Source organism: Acanthochromis polyacanthus, chromosome 8 (assembly GCF_021347895.1).
Source record: "Acanthochromis polyacanthus isolate Apoly-LR-REF ecotype Palm Island chromosome 8, KAUST_Apoly_ChrSc, whole genome shotgun sequence".
NCBI classification, from domain to species: domain Eukaryota; kingdom Metazoa; phylum Chordata; class Actinopteri; family Pomacentridae; genus Acanthochromis; species Acanthochromis polyacanthus.
Window position 1 is genome coordinate 27,176,430 of NC_067120.1, and position 18,269 is coordinate 27,194,698.

Below are 18,269 nucleotides of genomic sequence, written 5' to 3' on the forward strand. Positions count from 1 at the left end.
CAGTCAGTATACATTCATACACCAGTGGAACAGTCACTGGTAGGCAATTCGGGGTTCTTGCCCAAGGAAACTTTGGCATGCAGCACATGACTAGGCGAGAGCTGGAATCGAACCGCCGACCCTTCGATCATTGGACGACCCGCTCTACCACCTGATCCACAGCCACCCCCATGACACTTAGAGACTTTTAGAGAGAAGTATTCAAGGCCTGCACTACCTGGAGAAGACCATGAGGGAGACCCACATTAGGCTGGAGTGTCCACATATCCCTTCTGGTCTGGAAACACTTTTGGATCCCTTAGAATAAGCGGGAGGAAGTGGCTAGGGATACCTTGGTCACTGATACTAGTTCTTTGGTGACAGATAATGACCAGAGATTTCCTCTATGCAAGAAAAGTCTAAACCTTTTGGTCCGTTTCTAAATGTCCTCAACTCTATGAAAAGCAAAATCATCACTATGTTGTTTGTTATGTCCAGAATATCTGTAATGCAGCTATAGAAATCTCTTCAACTTTTAGGGGACATTGCCTGGACTTTAGATTGTTACTGGACACCACAGATTGTATACAAAGATGGATGAAAGCTGACGTCACCTGTAGGTGAAGCTCAGCGTATTGCTCCAGTTGTAGCAGTTGTTGCCATAACCTTCTTACTCCTCGTAATCCTCAGCTAATCCAAAAATAGAAAGAAATAAAAACAAAGAGGAGGAGCATGAGTGGACCATTCTGTGACGGCACACATCTGTCAATTAATATAGCCACACCCTTAATTTTCAGAATTGAAGTCAAATTCACAAAAATCTTTTTATACTATTTTTTAGCATATTTATTTTTACTAAAAGTTGGACATTTTAACATAGGGGTCTATGGGAATTGACTCACTTTGAAGCCAACCTCAAGTGACCTTTTGTGGAACTGCAGTTTTTGGCACTTTGTTCAGGAGGTTTCTGCTTGATGGAAAGGCACAACAGTTGAATTTGCTGAACAGTGATTTCCAACCTTTTTTGGCAAGTCAGCCCTTGAAACATGTCTATGAGTTGTGAGAAGTTCAGTTCCATCTCAAATTACTTTATTGAAATATTTTGTAGGTATCTCAATAAATACATTTTGACGACTAAAAAGCCTTGGCACTGTCATGCAGTGGTTAGCATTGTCACCTCACAGCTAGAAGGTCCTGGGTATGAATCTATTGAATGGCTGGTGTTCTTTGTTGTGGAGTTTCCTGCCAGAGTCCAAAGACACGCATAGTGTGTAAACTGGTGATTCTAAATTGGCTATAGGAGTGAGAGGGAGTGTGCTTGGTTGCCTGTGTAACCCTGTGATGGACTGATAACCTGTGCAGGATGTGGCATACCTTTTGCCCAATGTTAGCTGAGATCAGCCCCAGCCCCCTGTGACCTCCTATAGGATGAAACAGGTATTGCTGGATACACAGTGTTCAAACAACTCCTCTATCACATCAGACTGACTGTGCCTTGACTACTTTTTCTATTTATGATGTGTGCTACTGACATCATTTGACTTGATTTTTTCCTCACTATTTTTTTTTTTGTTGTAAACTGAATTGCTTGTCAGACAAAACAAGACACTTGAAAACATTACAGTGATTCTGGGCTCTTGTGATGAACCTTTGCCACTGTTTTCCCACATTTATGGACTAATCAATGAGCCAGTTGGTTAAAAATGAATCTGCAGACCTGCTTTATGGATAATTAGGTGCAATGGTAGATCTTTTACCCATCATGTGTTATGCATGCTCTATATGAAGGCTTAGGGCAGCTTGTTTAACATGCATGCACTGGCTTGAGTCCGTTTGCTTTATGCAATAATGTAGGTGAAGAGTGCTTTCTTTAGGCAACAAATTAATTGGAAATACATTCAAAACAGCTGAGTTCTGTTATCAGTTACAGCTAAAACAAACGGTTTAAGTAAAGCATGACTTGCCAAATCCCCTCTGAATGCAACTCTGAATAGCATTGTGACTTCGTGATGTCCATTTGGTGTTGGGACATATTTATATGACAGATGGCATATGTGAGGGAATCTGCTATTCTGGCTTCCATCCCTCTGCCCGTCATCAGGGGTTCGGCTCGATTCCCAAACCTCAAACCCAGGACATTCTTCTCCCTCTCCTGGCATATCTAAGTGTTCTGAGTGTTCTCCTCTTTTCATTCTCTTGAAAAACCTCCATCTAACTGTCAGTTGCATTTATTCCAAAGGACAGATGACAAAATGCTTTCTTTGGGTTTGATATTCCCCTGTGCTCCAGGAGTAACTGGCATAAAATGAACTTCTTCAAGATTGCTGAGGCTTGTTCAAGTTGTACACCAACACTTTGAACCAAACATAAAAGACAAACATGGGATTTCCTCCAACCTTTTTGAAAAATCTCCATCAAACTGTTAGTTGCACTTATTCCAAAGGATAGATGACAAAATGATTTCTTTGGGTTAGATATTCCCCTGTGCTCCAGGAGTAACTGACATAAAATGAAGTCCTTCAAGGTTACTGAGGCTTGTTCAAGTTGTCCCCCCACATAAAGAGCCGGGTTCTACTCAAGATTTTTTTTTCCCTGTTAAAAAGGCGTTTTCCTTGTCACTGTCGCCTTGAGGCTTGCTCTGGGGGTCAGGCATATGGGTTCTGTAAAGCATCTTGAGACAATCTGACTATAATTAGCGCTATATAAATAAAACTGAATTAAATTGAATTGTACAGCAACATTTATACCTCCTTTTGACCTAAAAGAACCAGGTACTAGTTTGGTGCTGGTGCTCAGTTGCTTCAAATCTCGGGCCTCCTAAGAAACGGTTTGCTTTTCCATTAGCAAGGAGCCAAGTTGGAGCCACGTCATTGTCACCGTAAAGTGTCAGTACATCACTGCATGTGTAGCAGTCCAGCAACGTTGGCACATAGAAGTGTGCACTGAACACTGAATAAAGTCTCTGTAGAAAATAGACAAAACATGCACTTCTCAGCACAAAATTGTTTTTATTCACCCAAAGTGCAAGAGTAAAAATACAAGTGAACTGAAATAACTAAGAAGTAAAACATTTTACAAAAAATACGATTTTTTTTTTTTTTGAAAAGGCAAAAGTAGTGAACAATGCAGTATATTTCTGGGACAGTCGCTCCAGCAACGACATCATGTGTCCCATCAGTCAAACCAAGGTGTTTGAATTCTTATCCATCCTCAGGATGTTCAGATACTGCAGCACATCCCCAGCAGCATCCTACTTCCCTTTTCCTGCATAAATGCACCGAAAAAGGTATTAGTTGTTAGTAATTATTTTCTATATTCATAAACACAGTTAACTTGAAGTAAATGTTGTATTTTGTGATTTTAGGATGGCCAAAAGTTAACATATTGATCTTGTTGATAGCATAACCTGAACAAATCTTACTTGATTTGGTCTGTTGAGAGGAGGAGCTGCACGATGGGACCGGTAAGCTGCAGAGTAGCAGTCCTGGCAACTGGACTTCATCATCCAAGGCCAACAACTAAATAAAATGAAGAAATGTTGTTGATAGCATCTGCATTACAAATCATTTTCTCCATTGATTGATTTATTATTTTGTCCATACAATGTTATAAAGTGTTACAAAAAATACCTGTAATAACTTCCAACAGTGCTAAAGACCTTGTTTTATTTGAGCAACAACTAAAAAACACCAAAAAAAATCTGTGTATATGAAATGAATGTATTGAATTTACACATCTGCAAAGCTGGAAAGTCACAGAGCAATCAGCATTTTACCTTGAGATGATGAAAATAGATGCACATTACCAGTACTCTGTGTTAGTTCGATCATTTGAATCAGTTTTTTAACTTGTATTAATGACAATGTTAACAACCAGTTTTGTTGGTTCTTCAAGGGAAATTTTAATGATTACCATATAGTTCAGTAATATGACCAATGTGTAACAGCGTGGGAGATTTTAATTACAGGTCTTATAATGAAATATTGCTGCTGCTTTGCTCAAGTTTCATAAGACATTGTTTCATAGCTTGTTAACGTACCAGCAGCTAACTGGTTAGCAAACAATAGCTACTGCCAACCTCTGTCACTGATCCTGTGCTCGTACTACGTTAGCTGGTGTCATATTCATGTCATAATATTGATGTGAAACTATCGTAGCAACCGTATTCATAGTAGGCCAACAGCAGGGTGTTTGAGAAATAAAACTTACCAGGATCAGCATCGGTGGTCTGTACGGTGGACTGCATCAGCTCCAACATGGCTGTGGCGTTCAGGCCCGGTTGGAATCACAGAATGTAGTCGGTCAAAATGGAGTCTCTTTATCGCCGACAACTGCTGCATCCCACCTCCCTTTTCTGGTTCGTGTAGTTATTTTTGAGCTTTTTAAGTTTGTTGAGAAGTCAGTCGAGGCTCCGCTTGTACCCTGCAGCCATCTCCCGCTGGATCTTTTCGAACACCGGCTTGGTCCGAGAGGCTCCCTCTCATAACTTTGACTGAATTTCATATGAAGACCACAGTTCCACGAAGCACTGGGTCTCCTCCTCAGGCCACTGCTGCTTGCATTTGACGTCCATATTTACTGGTTTACAAAGCACAAACACTAAACACTACTATTACTCACTCGGCTGTTCAAAATGCCCGTTCTGTGTTTTCACCGTTGATCGTCGGTCACCGTAATCCTGCCCCCAGCCCTTGACATACTCGGTTCTCAACTCTGGCCCAGCAGAGAGTTGGTGCCTGAAAAGCACCAGTTTTTGCAGACTGGAGTTGGTGCTCAGTTGATGAAAACACAAAGAACTGGTGCTAAGTCAGGCTCTGAACTAGAACTGGAACCAGCTTTATCAAAAAGGGGCCTTTGAGCCAAACACCAAAGATAAAAATGGGATTTCCTCCAACCTTTGTGTGAACATGCAGAGATCTTAAAATGATCGGTTACCAGCTGTGCAGACTTCTAGAGGATTGCATGGTGGTATGCAAACATTCTTGCCATATAACCCTCTTAACTTCAGACACAGGCAACTGTCCTTCAAATTCACCCCAATTTTCCAACAGAGACACTGAAAATTAGATGGTTTCTCTCATTCTTGTATTTGTTGAATGAATGGACCCATTCCACATGAACCACAGACATCAACAAACTCTTATCTAAATCAATGCCAGACCAACCCATGGCTCCAAGCTACTTTGGATAAATAATTCATGCTGACACGAAGAGCCAAACTTTAACATCAACACTGTGTTTAATCTGAGGCTGCTCTTTCCTCTTTTTTTTCCTTTTATTGCGACAAGAACAACTGAATGGAACTTATGAAGGCTCGGGCTTCCTGATTTCATCAAACTTATAATGAAAATGATCATGTCCAATGAATGTGGCAAGATTTACCTTGTAGTCAAAGTAGAATAGCTAGAATGAGTAGAATAGCTAGAATGAGCAAAGCATGGCATTGTTGACCTCTTCTTTTAGCCTAGCAATAGTTTAACCACAACTGATACCTTTTGCCAATCATAACCAGTTAGTTGTGGTCAGTCGTGGAGGAAGTAAGAAATATGATACTGTTAAAATATTCCACTACAAGCAAAAGCCCTGCATTCAAACTTTATTTAAGAAAATATGTGCGCATGCATTATAAGCTAAATGTGCTTGAAGTATCAAAAGTATTTTTAAAAAATGTATTCTGCAGAAAAATGGCACCTGTTGATGCACAAAAAATGGAAACTTTTTAACAATCCAGTAAAACCAAGAGTGATGCAAGAAAAATATTTTATTCATAGTAATTGAAACCTTAAAACATGCCATTTAAGAAATGATGGAATTTTCATTTTCTAAAAATTACTTCCTGTAGATGGCGTCCTCCTGTACGAATGCATTCTTGAAATCTGCTGTTGAGATTCCTCATTGACCGCTACAACATCTCAGCTGGGATACTGTGAATTTCATTCTGAATTCTCTGTTTTAATTCATCCAGAGGTCTTGGCCGAGTCGTGTATCATATTCTGTAAGAACATCATATGTTTGTGGCATCACTGTCCTGTGAGAACCATGCATCTCTAGAAGTTCAGTTTGTTGTGAGCTCTGGAAAACAGCCTTGATTTCAGACCTGTAACAATACATTTTCAGCTAATCCAAGGTAAGTTTGAAAAGAGTTCATATGTCTGATCATGCCCTGCGACAGATTGGCGACCTGTCCAGGGTGTCCCTTGCCTTCGCCCCAAGTCAGCTGGGAGAGGCTCCAGCATCCCCCGCGGCCCTAATGAGAATTGAGTGGTGTATAGATAATGGATGGATGGATGTTTGATCATAGGAAGTTTTCTCAAACCATGATACTCCAAAAAATTCAAATTTAGAGTAACCAAATTTGAGATATATGGTTTCCACTGGAGGGCTGCACAGTGGAGTAGTGGTTAGCACTTTGGCCTTGCAGCGAGATGATCCCTGGTTCAAATCCCGGCTTGGGCCTGGGATCTTTCTGCATGGAGTTTGCATGTTCTGTGCATGCATGGGTTTTCTCCGGGCACTTCCTCCCACAGTCCAAAAATATGCTGAGGTTAATTGGTTACTCTAAATTGCCCATAGGTGCGATTGTTTGTCTGTATATGTAGCCCTGAGACAGACTGGCGACCTGTCCAGGGTGTCCCCTGCCTTCCCCCGAGTCAGCTGAGATAGACTCCAGCCCCCCCACGACCCTAGTGAGGATAAAGCGGTGTATAGAGGATGGATGGATGGTTTCCACTGGATGGAAAGGGTGTGAAAATTGTGATCTGAAAGCTGTCAGTGAGACCATGCAGCAGAGTAGAGAGTAAAAGATTTGCCTGATCTAGTCACATAGAGGTATAAACTAAGAGCTGTATCTGTGTGTGTGTGTGGTGTATATTTGGTGTATGTGTTGGGGTTGGAGATGGGGCGGGGGGAGGGGACTGTTTTTAACATGTATAGCACTTTGTGCTGCATTTTAATGTATGAAAAAGTGCTCTATAAATAAAGTTTGATTTGATTTTGATATCTGTCATATGAGTGGTTTGATGAGACACTGATAAGCAAGTTCACAAAACGTCAAACTCATTAACACCCATATGAATCAATTTTATCAGTAACCTAAAATTTTGCTGCTTGCAGAACCATGCAGTCACTCTTTTCAGGTTCTTGGAAGTGCTTGCTCTTAATTTCATAATTTTATGCTTGAATGAAATGAGAATTAAAGCTTGAATCTCTCCAGAGTTGCACAGTCCATGTCTGGTTGAATCTATGATGGTATTCACAGGCAGTGGGGTAGTGATCTGTTGCACCTTAATGTTCTTCAGCCATCATCAGCTATGACCCAGCTCAGAGAGCTTTATTTCCAACAGGAACCCTACAGAAAATTCACATTCTTCTGGTCAGATCATGTCTCCTCTGCTCCCTGCCAGGCTTCACATGGAAGTGATTTCAGTCTCAAACTGAGAGCCATTCAGCCATACATTTACTGTAATGCTGTAGTACAGTCCGCTTTGAAAAATGATCTGCTGTCACGAAGTGCAGCAGGAAAATTAATTGCAAACATACAAGGAGAAACTGGCAAGAACACAAAGAAAGGAAAATACTTTCACTCCAAACCGACATAGCTCAGACAGAAAAAAAAACACGCACGCCATAAAATTATAAGAACAAAATGAAGTGGTTTATCCCTAGTATTCAAGAACCTTAAATGTGAATACCCTGTTTAAATGAATATGGAAATGTGACTTTCTGAATAATAAATGTCACATTTTTATTTAATTACAGATCATACTGCAGCTATTTTCACATTGCATGTTTAACATAGCATACGATGAACACAATATGATCTATGCTGACTTGGTTTAAGCAGAACGCTGTTACTAGGTGACAAAAAATAGTTCAATTTTAAATTAGCATCAGTCTACAGTCTACATAATAATTGTAACAGACAAAATGATTTTGTCTGCAGGCCATACTAACATCTCTGGGCCATGGATTGTCTTGTTACAGCACCCAATGGTGGCAAAAAAAAAAGGTCATATCTTTGTTTATGCATAACTTAACCTTCATATACCGGGCTTTGCAAAAGTTCTGTTACACTCGGTTTCATGATCTTTAGAGACGTTTACATGTCGGAGTGAAAACTAGCCATTAAATAAACTGAAAATTATACCTTATAGGCAGGTGTCCTTAATTCAGATTTTTTTCTCCTGTGAAGTTGTATCAAGATGGAAGTCAAAAGAGTTGAGATATCTGCTCTCCTTCGTGCTGAACATCAGCTGGATGACCGTCCACAGTGTCGCGGAGAGGCTAAAGAATGGTGAAGATCTTTCAGGTCTTCACCATTCTTGAAAGATCATCTGAAAGATCTTCACCATTCTTGAGCCTCTCCACGACTCTGTGGACGGTCATCCGGCTGATGTTCAGCTGCTTGGCTCTGTCAGACTTGTTGTGGCCAGCATGAGAACCGGAGAACAAATTTGTATTAATGACACCTGCCTATAAGGTAGAACTTTCAGTTTGTTGAATGGAATTTTTCACTCCGACATGTAAATGTCTCTAAACATCATGAAACCGTGTAACAGAACTTTTGCAAAGCCCGGTATAGTTGCGTTATATCCAAATTCACCTCCTGTACAGTTGTCACGAATGGGGAAATTAGCTATAAAGACCAAAATCGTTTTTTATAATGTTGTAATGTTGGATATGTTAATATGGGGGTCTATGGGGATTGATTTGCTTTTTCAGCCAGCTTCAAGCGGCCATTGGAGAAACTGCAGTTGCCAGCCAGCCCTGGAAGCTGCTGCTTACATTATATAGTGAATGCAAGACAAGTTTATTGAAGCAAGGATAACATAAAAAGGCTCATATGAATAGATATCAACATGCTAAATGTCAGAAATGTCAGACGTACAGAATTTAGCCATGTGATTGCAGTCTTTGTCTGCACCCTGACTGGTTGTTTGCTTCAAAAAGCTGTATGTGGGAGCAGAGACACAGCAAACAGCGATCTGCACTGAGATATTTGGCAGTGAGGCCTGTCATTATGGCCTGAGGCTTCAGCTCTGGTCAGAGGACTAGATGTGGGCAGCAAAGCTGTGGTCTGTCCAGCTCAAGTCCTCGCTCCAATCCCTGGGTGTCAACTGACTTCCTCTCAGTGACCTCTGACCCTTGGGTGCCATGGAAATTAACCAAGAACTATTTATGTCTCAGAGGACAGCAATGATCAGGATGAGATAAAAATCTAATGTTTGAACTCATGGAAGTTACAATGTGAAAGTCTTATAAGACTTTTCTAATGAAAAGAACCAAGAGAAGGTAAATAAGCACATTGGCAGAAATTATACATTAAAATCTGACGAGTACTGGTTGATTAACTGATTAGTCAATCAAAAAAAAAACAACAATCTGCCATTATGCAGTGTTGCATTTCAGCTACAGGATCCCCAGTTTGCGTTGCAGCCTTCCCAGGATCTTTCTGCATGGAGTTTCAATGTTCTCCCTGTGCGTACATAGGTTTTCCCTCCATACTCCGGCTTCCTCGAACAGTCCAAAAACAGGCTGAGGTTAACTGATCATTCGAAATTGGCTGTAGGTGTGAATGTGATTGTTTGTCTCTATCTGTAGCCATGTGCTTGAATTAATCATTGAACAAATCATTCCAGCTCTGGAAATGTCATGAATGCTACTAGAAGGTACGATGACCCTTTATCTGAAGTAGTACAAATTCACAGTCAAATATTCACATTCACTGAATGGAAATTGTCTGCTTAGAGAGATTTACCCAAAATTTAGCATTGTATCTATTGTATTGCCATCTATTGACTCTTAGAAATCCCCGGGGACTGTACATAAAACTGAAACAGTTGCAGAATAAATCATGATTTTGTTTTTCACATTAAGTGGTTGAGCAGAATGTCAGCATTGAATACATCAACGATGTTTTCACAGATTCACACATGCCTATGTGTGTAAAAAAAAAGCATGTATAAAATGAAATGCTAAAGCTTGCATGATCCACTATTGTGCTCAAGGACAGAAAGAACCATAGAAGAGGCATTTATTTACATGGCAGAAGTTGTGCATGAAAAGACGGAGGTCAGGTCAGAGCAACTGTTGACATCATTAAAATGTGACTTTCATAAACTCACTGAACAATATAAAAACAGTCAGAAGGGCAAATGAAGTTCAGGAGAGATCTGCAGATGGACTGAAACATTTCACAATGCCATTAAAACCCTGTCTCTGCTGTTCATTCTTTTTTTTCTTTTTTCTTTTTTTTTTAAATTATTTTTTATTGTGAAACCGTGTGACAAACAATAACAACAACAGTGATGTAGACAGTGAAGATACAATGAATGGAAATATTAAAAAAAAGAGATAGAAGTAGACAAATTCAAACAAACAGATCCAGCACAGAAAACAAACAAACAAACAAAACAAAACAAAAACAAAAAACCTGCATTTGTCAATAAGTGGCAATTGTGTTTCAGTGATTCGATGTAAGTTAAATGACCACGAGTAATAATGTAGACTGGCGGGGAGGGAGAAGGGAACAAGAAAAAGCTAACACAAAAAATAATAATAATTTTTAAAAAAAATAGAAAAATAAAAAAAACAAATAAAGATAAAGAATAAAAATTGACGAACAAGCAGTGAGGAGTGAGGGGCGATGCACAACCTATAATATAATTTTAAAAATAATGCTATGATATAATACTAAGAAGAATAAAATAATAATAAGATATCAACCATAATAATAGTAATAGTGATAACATCAACGGTGAATATAATACAATAAGGTCTAGTGAAGAGACAAACTGATAGTATATAATATAATTTATTTGAATATACTATTAATAATAATATATAACAATACTATATATGTTGTAATAAGAAAACAACGACCGAGCAATGAGTGGTGGGCGAGGGGGTAAATCAGGGAACCAGGGGGCGAGCAAATGACCCCGCGCACCAGCCCGCGGTGGCACGCTCTGGCCCCTAACAAGAATAGGTGGGGCAGGGAGGCGAGTGAGAGCCCGCCCCCTCAACGTTCCCCCATTCTGCCAGTTTCACCTCCCTGGGGAGAAAGTTTGTTGTCTGAGAAAGGCTACAATTATTTATTTAATTTTATTATTATTATTATTATTATTATTATTAATATTTTTTCAATTATTTATTTATTTATTTATTTATATCTATTTTTTTAATAATAATAATAATAATTATTTTTTTTTTTAAATAATTTCTTTCCCTTTAGGCATGGGTGGGGGCGTGAGCCACCCCCCCGCCCCCCATCCAACCAGTCCCACCAAGGACACCGACATACCAACCGGGGGGGCCGGGCGCACTGCCACCGCCCGCGAAACCCCAGCCCCCCAGTCCACCCCCCACACACGTACCCCCATGCTCAGGTCATCGTCTCATCACCACAACACATAATTATATCTACTAGTTGTTCTCATAATATTATCATTTATAATAGAACAATAATAGTTAATAAAATAATAATAATCCAGTAAAGAAAATAATAATAATAATAACAAAAGGATGAACTCAAATAGATGGTAAATATTTATACATAAATAATCTATTTAGGTTAAAGAGAGAGTGATAGTGAAAATGGTAGTGAAAATGAAAAAAAAAAAAAAAAACCACAAGAGTTCAATATAATAAACATCCCACTAAGAATATAAGCTATAAAGTAATTATAGCCTATAGTGGTAATACTAATCTTAAATTGAAAATAAATAAATGAATAAGTGAATAAACAAAAATAAACAGATACATGAATAATACGTAAATAAATACATAAATAGATACATAAATAAATAAATAATATACCCTATATATTTTATATATATGGTTTATGTGATAATAATAACATATGGTAGTATTACCAATCTAAATATATATATATATATATATATATATATATATACATACACATATATATATATACACATATACATACACATTAATATTATATCAAACAATGTAAATTATAGAAATTATATATATATACATACACCTACACACACAAGCATATATGCATACACATAGGAAGTAGCAAATTAGTAGTAATAGTGTTAATAATAATAATAATAACATAAAGAATCCAATTTAAACCAACCTAATTAAACAATAAGTGGATTAACTCAAATAGTATATGTTATTTATGCATAATATATCTATTGTATATTAATTAAATTAGATGTAAAACATAAATAAAAATCCCTTTACAGTGCATCCCATTAAGAATATAAATTATAAAGTAATAATAACATAGAGTGGCATTTCTAATTTTTAATGAATACTTGAATAAGTGGATGAGTAGAAGTAAATGAATAACTAAATAAATCGATAATATACCCTATATAGCCTATGTATGTGATAATAATACTAAGTTCATAATAATATTGAGGCAGAAGTGATGAAATGGATGTAAAAGCAACAAAATCAGAGGTTCGAAATGGGGTATGACATTTGGAGGATCAGGGGAATTGGCTCTCAGGTGGTTGATATCATAATATTAAACACATGATAGTGAAAATGATGGTAATAGTAAATGATAAGAAAATTCAAGAGTGAAGGTGGTTGAGAAGAGGGGTCCAAACAGAGAGGGGTTCTACGGCTGAGGTATGGGTGTGTATGGGTGAATGTTCCAAGGTGGTGTGGTCTATGAGTAAGTTTTTCCAGTGTGTGGTGTTTGTTTTGCTCCTACTTTTCCAGTTGATGAGGATGGTTTTCTTGGCGATAGTTAGGGCTGTGAGGAGTAGTTTGCTGTTGGATTTGTTGAGGTTTATGACTGACACATCACCAAGTAAACAGAGTGAGGGGGACATGGGGATGTGGCAGCCCATCATGGTGGAAAGTGATTTTGTAACCTCGTTCCAGAAGTGTTGGATTGGAGTGCAGTGCCAGAAGGCGTGAAGGTAGGTGTCTGGTGATTTTTGAGTGCAGTGAATACAAATTTCTGAGGTGAATCCCATTTTAAACATTTTCTGTCCCGTGAGGTGTGTTCCGTGAAGTATTTTGTATTGGATTAATTGAAGGTTGGCATTTCGTGACATTGAATAAATATTTTGAATGATTTGGTTCCAGAAGTCGGCATCAGGAGTAATTGATAGATCCGTTTCCCATTTTGTAATTGGTAGTTTTATGGTAGTATCTGACTCGTATATGATTTGGTATGATTTAGATAGAAGTTTTTTTCTTGATGTTATACTAACAAATTTTGAGATGAGTGGTGGGAGATGCAGGTTGATGTTTGCAATCTTACATTTGGCGTGGATAGATGATTTAATCTGGATGCTGATGCTGGTGTGACTCGAATTCCCGCGAGACAGTGCGAGACACAAGATGGCAGCAACCTGCTGCTAGACGCGATACAAAACTTTTTCCCCTCTGTTTTGGAACTTTACTTCTTCTACCCTTTTTTTCCTCTCTCCGTAAACTCCACCGCGTACACAAAACGGACAATCAAGCCACGCAACCTGGATTTATTAGAGGATTACATCGATGATTGCTTTATCAGACACTGCGTTATGAATGACAACCTGCCAAACACTCCCTCCCCTCCTCCCACCTCCACCACAGGTAATGAAAAGAAACGGGCCCGTGAATCTCCTCTTTCTAACAGCGATTCACCCCCCAAACCACCCTGCTGTACAGAGGTAAGCGACATTTTATTATCCATTGAACAAAAACTCACCGGACTGGACAATAGAATCGCTCTCATCGAAGTGCTCCACCGTGAATTCCAATCTCTCCGTCAGAGCCTCGAATACAGTCAGGAACAGATCGACACCCTCATCTCCGAAAACAAATCACTGAAACAATCTGTCAACACCCTCACCACCCAGCTCAACTCTATTACCACAGACAATAGAAACATGAAAGAAACAATTCTAGATTTACAGACGCGTAGCATGCGTGACAACCTTGTTTTCACTGGCATCCCAGAACAGCCCTCAGACGACCCGGAAAACACCGTTAAGGACTTCATGATTCAGCAGCTTAAACTTCCACCCGACACCGTTAAAAACATTACATTCCACCGAGTTCACCGTATGGGTCAAAAAAACGCCACCAACAGCCGTCCGCGTCCAATAATTGCAAAATTCGAACATTTCAAGCAGAAACAACAGGTACAGCAGCAAGGCAGACAGCTCAAAGGAACGGACTATGGACTCAATGATCAATTTCCAAAAGAAATCATGCTCCGCCGTAAACAACTCCATCCCATCCGGAAATATATGATTCAGCAAGGAAAAAAAGCTGTGATCTCCATGGACAAACTACATAGATGGACAGTTATACCGCGATAAGGACAAAACACCCTGGCTTTTCTAACCCCCCTCATGCGACCCCCCATATCTTCCTCATCTTATCTGCCTGACACCCACACTTATAGAACTATTATCCATCACTGCACTATTGTCTCTTGGCTACCTCCAAATGTGCCCTGATCAGCACTGGACTCTCCCCAAACTTCTTTTAGCTGTTTTTTTTTTTTCTCTGAAATGTCTGTTCACACCGTTTATGTATTTTTGTTGCAATGTGCGCTTTGTGTTTGGTGTTTTGTGTTTGTGGTTTATGTGTACAGCTTGTATTCACCTGTTATTAATTTTATATATTTCTAAATGGCACCTCTAAAATTCCTAACATGGAACATAAGGGGAATTGGTTCTCAAGCTAAAAGATTGAAAATACTTAATCATCTTCACAAACTACAAGCAGATATCTGTCTACTACAAGAAACTCATCTAACTGACTCCGATCAGAACAAACTAAAATCACCACAATTCTCTCATGTTTTCTCTTCAACCTACAATAGCAAACAGAGAAGGGTTTCTATCCTGATCAGCAATAGGGTCTCATTTGTTCACAACTCTACCATTACAGACACAGAAGGACGTTTCATTATAATTAATATATCAGTCAACAATAACCCTATCACAATCAGTAATATTTACGGACCAAATTCTGATGAGCCTTCTTTTTTTCACAACTTTTTCTCATCCATCTCAAATAACTTCAACTGTCCGATCATAATAGGAGGTGACTTTAACACAGTCATTGACCCATCTATAGACCGCAGCAATAACACAGCCAAACGAATCTGTCAATCCTCTGATGCTATCAAACAATTTATGACCGACATGGGACTTGGCGATAGTTGGAGGCTTCAACATCCATCAACAAGACAATATTCATTTTTCTCCCCGGTTCACCAATCATTTTCACGTATTGATTTATTCCTCACCAGTAATTCAATTATACCTAATATTTCAGAATCAAAAATCCACCCCATCACCATTAGTGATCATGCCCCAGTAACATTTACATGGAATAAAACCGTCCCACACAGACCCAACACCAGATGGCGCTTCAATGCATCCCTCCTCAATGATCCACAATTTGACATCCTTATTAGAAAAGAGTGGACGTCCTTCCTAGAAATAAATGATTCCCCAAAGTTAACTCCATCTATCATATGGGAAACAGGTAAAGCAGTACTAAGAGGCATAATCATTTCATACGCAGTACACAAAAAAAGGAAGAACAGCAACAAGAAACTGAACTGGAACAAAAAATTAAACACTTAGAGGACATTATTACCAACAACCCAACAGAAGAATCATGCACTGAACTTACAAAATGTAAACTTAAATTGAATGAAATCGTGAATAAAAAGACTCTATTTCTAATACAAAGACTCAGACAAGAACATTTCTATCACAACAATAAATCAGGCAAATACCTAGCAAATCAAATTCAGCAAAATAAAGAAAAAACAACTATTTCCACCATCCAGAGCTCAGCAGGGAAGCCAACAAGCTCACCTGAAGAAATTAACACAGTATTTAAGGACTTTTATACAAACTTATATTCATCAGAAAATAATCCGGACCAAGAAGAAGTCACCTCATTTTTAAACAACATAAACCTACCACAACTCAACCAAGACCACATTTCAATTTTAGAAGCCCCAATAACTCCTGAAGAACTCTCATCAGCACTACGCCTCATGCCTAATAATAAATCCCCAGGACCTGATGGCTTCCCTGCTGAGTTCTACAAACACTTCTGGTCAATTTTATCCCCACTATTCCAAAGAGTAATAGCCGACATAAAAAAGCAGTTAAAACTTCCATCAAATATGAACTCAGCTACAATTTCACTCCTCCTTAAACCAAACAAAGACCCACTACTGCCAACCAGCTACCGTCCTATCTCGCTCCTAAACGTTGACTTAAAAATCATCACAAAAACACTTTCTCATAGAATAGAAAAAATCCTCCCATTCATAATTCACCCCGATCAGACCGGTTTCATAAAAGGCAGACATTCATCAACCAATACCCGCAGACTCTTTAACCTAATGGTACATTCATCACAACAACATACACCATCCATCATTGTCACACTAGATGCAGAAAAAGCATTTGATAAGGTTAACTGGTCATTTCTCATTCTCACAATGCAAAAGTTTGGCTTTGGGGAATCATTTATTAATTGGATTAAAATTCTTTACACTGCACCTTTAGCCACAGTTGTCACAAATGGACTAACATCACAACCATTCACACTTCACCGGGGGACTAGGCAAGGATGTCCACTCTCCCCTTCATTATTCACTATCTTCATAGAACCCCTAGCTGCAGCCATCAGACAAAACACCAGTATCTATGGATTTAAAACAGCAAACTACCATCACAAAATCAGTTTATATGCAGACGACGTATTACTTTTTCTAACGAAGCCACACTCTTCACTACAGGAAACAATCAGTACTATAGGTAAATACTCAAAATTATCAGATTATTCCATAAATTGGCATAAATCATCAATCCTCCCCCTCCAGAATAGCAGCTGGGATGTGGCAGCCCACGCACCACCTATTCCCTTATGCACTGGTCACATCACGTATTTAGGTATTCACATTTCGCCCAGGTTGTCAGAGCTGTTGAGTCTCAATTATACACCTTTACTTAAAACAATAACTGACACTCTCCTCCGCTGGGTAAACTTACCACTCTCACTAACTGGCAGAATAGCATCAATAAAAATGACCATACTACCCAAAATAAATTACCTTTTCTCAATGATCCCACTGAAACCCACCCATTCCTGGTTCAAATCTCTAGACTCTGCTATCAATAAATACTACTGGAAAAACAAGACACCCAGAATTAAACTTTCAACCCTACAGAAACCGAAAACACAAGGAGGATTAGCTGCGCCAAATTTTCACCAGTACTTTATTGCAAATCAGCTACAGTACATATTAAAATGGATCAACCCCATACATTCAGACTACACATGGATAGACATTGAACAAACATTATCTGATAATATTCCCCTCTCAGACTTACCATTCATTAGCCCATCTATCAAACGCCATCCTTGTTTTAAATCAATAACAATATCATCAGCCCTGACAGCCTGGTGGGAATTTCACAAAATCACAAACTCTTCTCTTGCACTATGTAAACTCACTCCAATCTGGAACAACCCTGACTTTCTCAGCAACAAAAAACCTCTCCACCTCCACTCATGGTCAGACAAGGGAATCACGCATCTACAACACATCTTCCACAATAATGAATTGGTTTCATTTTCACACCTGGTCCAGGAGTACGGCATCAGGAGTAATCAGTACCTGGAATATCTCCAGATTAAATCATCTATCTCTGCTGTTCATTCTGTCAGTCTGTCAGCTTGGTGAAATGCTGCATGAGATCAGATGCCAACATTTCTCAACCTTGGGGTTGAGATCTAAGGTGGGGCCTCATGGTACACTACCATTCAAAAGTTTGGGGTCACCCAGGCAATTTTGTTTTCCATGAAAACTCACACTTTAATTCATGTGCTAACATAACTGCACAAGGGTTTTCTAATCAGGGGGGCCCTCCACACTGGGGGCTGTATCTGGTATGCTGCTGGAGGTGGTGTCCCCAGAGGAAAATTTTCTTGCTGAAGATAGTCTTTTCTTGAACTCTCGAGACAGCAAGAAGATCTCAATTGAAGATCTTTTTGAGATCATCTCAATCTGATTTATTGCTCCTAAAACCCCCTTAGGAGCAAAATTGAGATAATGTGAGACTGAGTTTTTGAAACTTGTAGGAGAAATGTAAGTTACAGATGGGTCATTCCGTGTGGTTTCACCAGATGGTGATTGTCGCATCATTTTCAAATTAGTCCTAAATTTGCATGCCATTAGATAGTCACAAAAGTACTTTCTATGCAAAATTGTAGGCCTGTAGCTCAAATAGTCTCTGAGTTGTGGGGGTCTGAAATTTTCAGATTTT

The 18,269-nt window shown here is 39.0% G+C and overlaps 1 protein-coding gene across 3 annotated transcripts in view; it reads left to right on the forward strand.

Annotated features, from left to right (window-relative positions):
• Positions 1-18,269, forward strand: part of LOC110971900 (hyaluronidase-4) — a 62,874-nt gene that overhangs the window by 3,912 nt on the left and 40,693 nt on the right. The window contains exon 2 of one of the 3 annotated variants that reach the window (XM_051951568.1): positions 13,552-17,853. The exons of the other annotated variants lie outside the window; for them this stretch is intronic. Within the exon in view, the coding sequence (XP_051807528.1) occupies positions 15,986-17,686 (1,701 nt within the window). The 5' untranslated portion in view covers positions 13,552-15,985 and the 3' untranslated portion in view covers positions 17,687-17,853. Of the gene's footprint in view, positions 1-13,551; positions 17,854-18,269 lie in introns of those variants that run through there. 3 annotated transcript variants of the gene reach the window in all.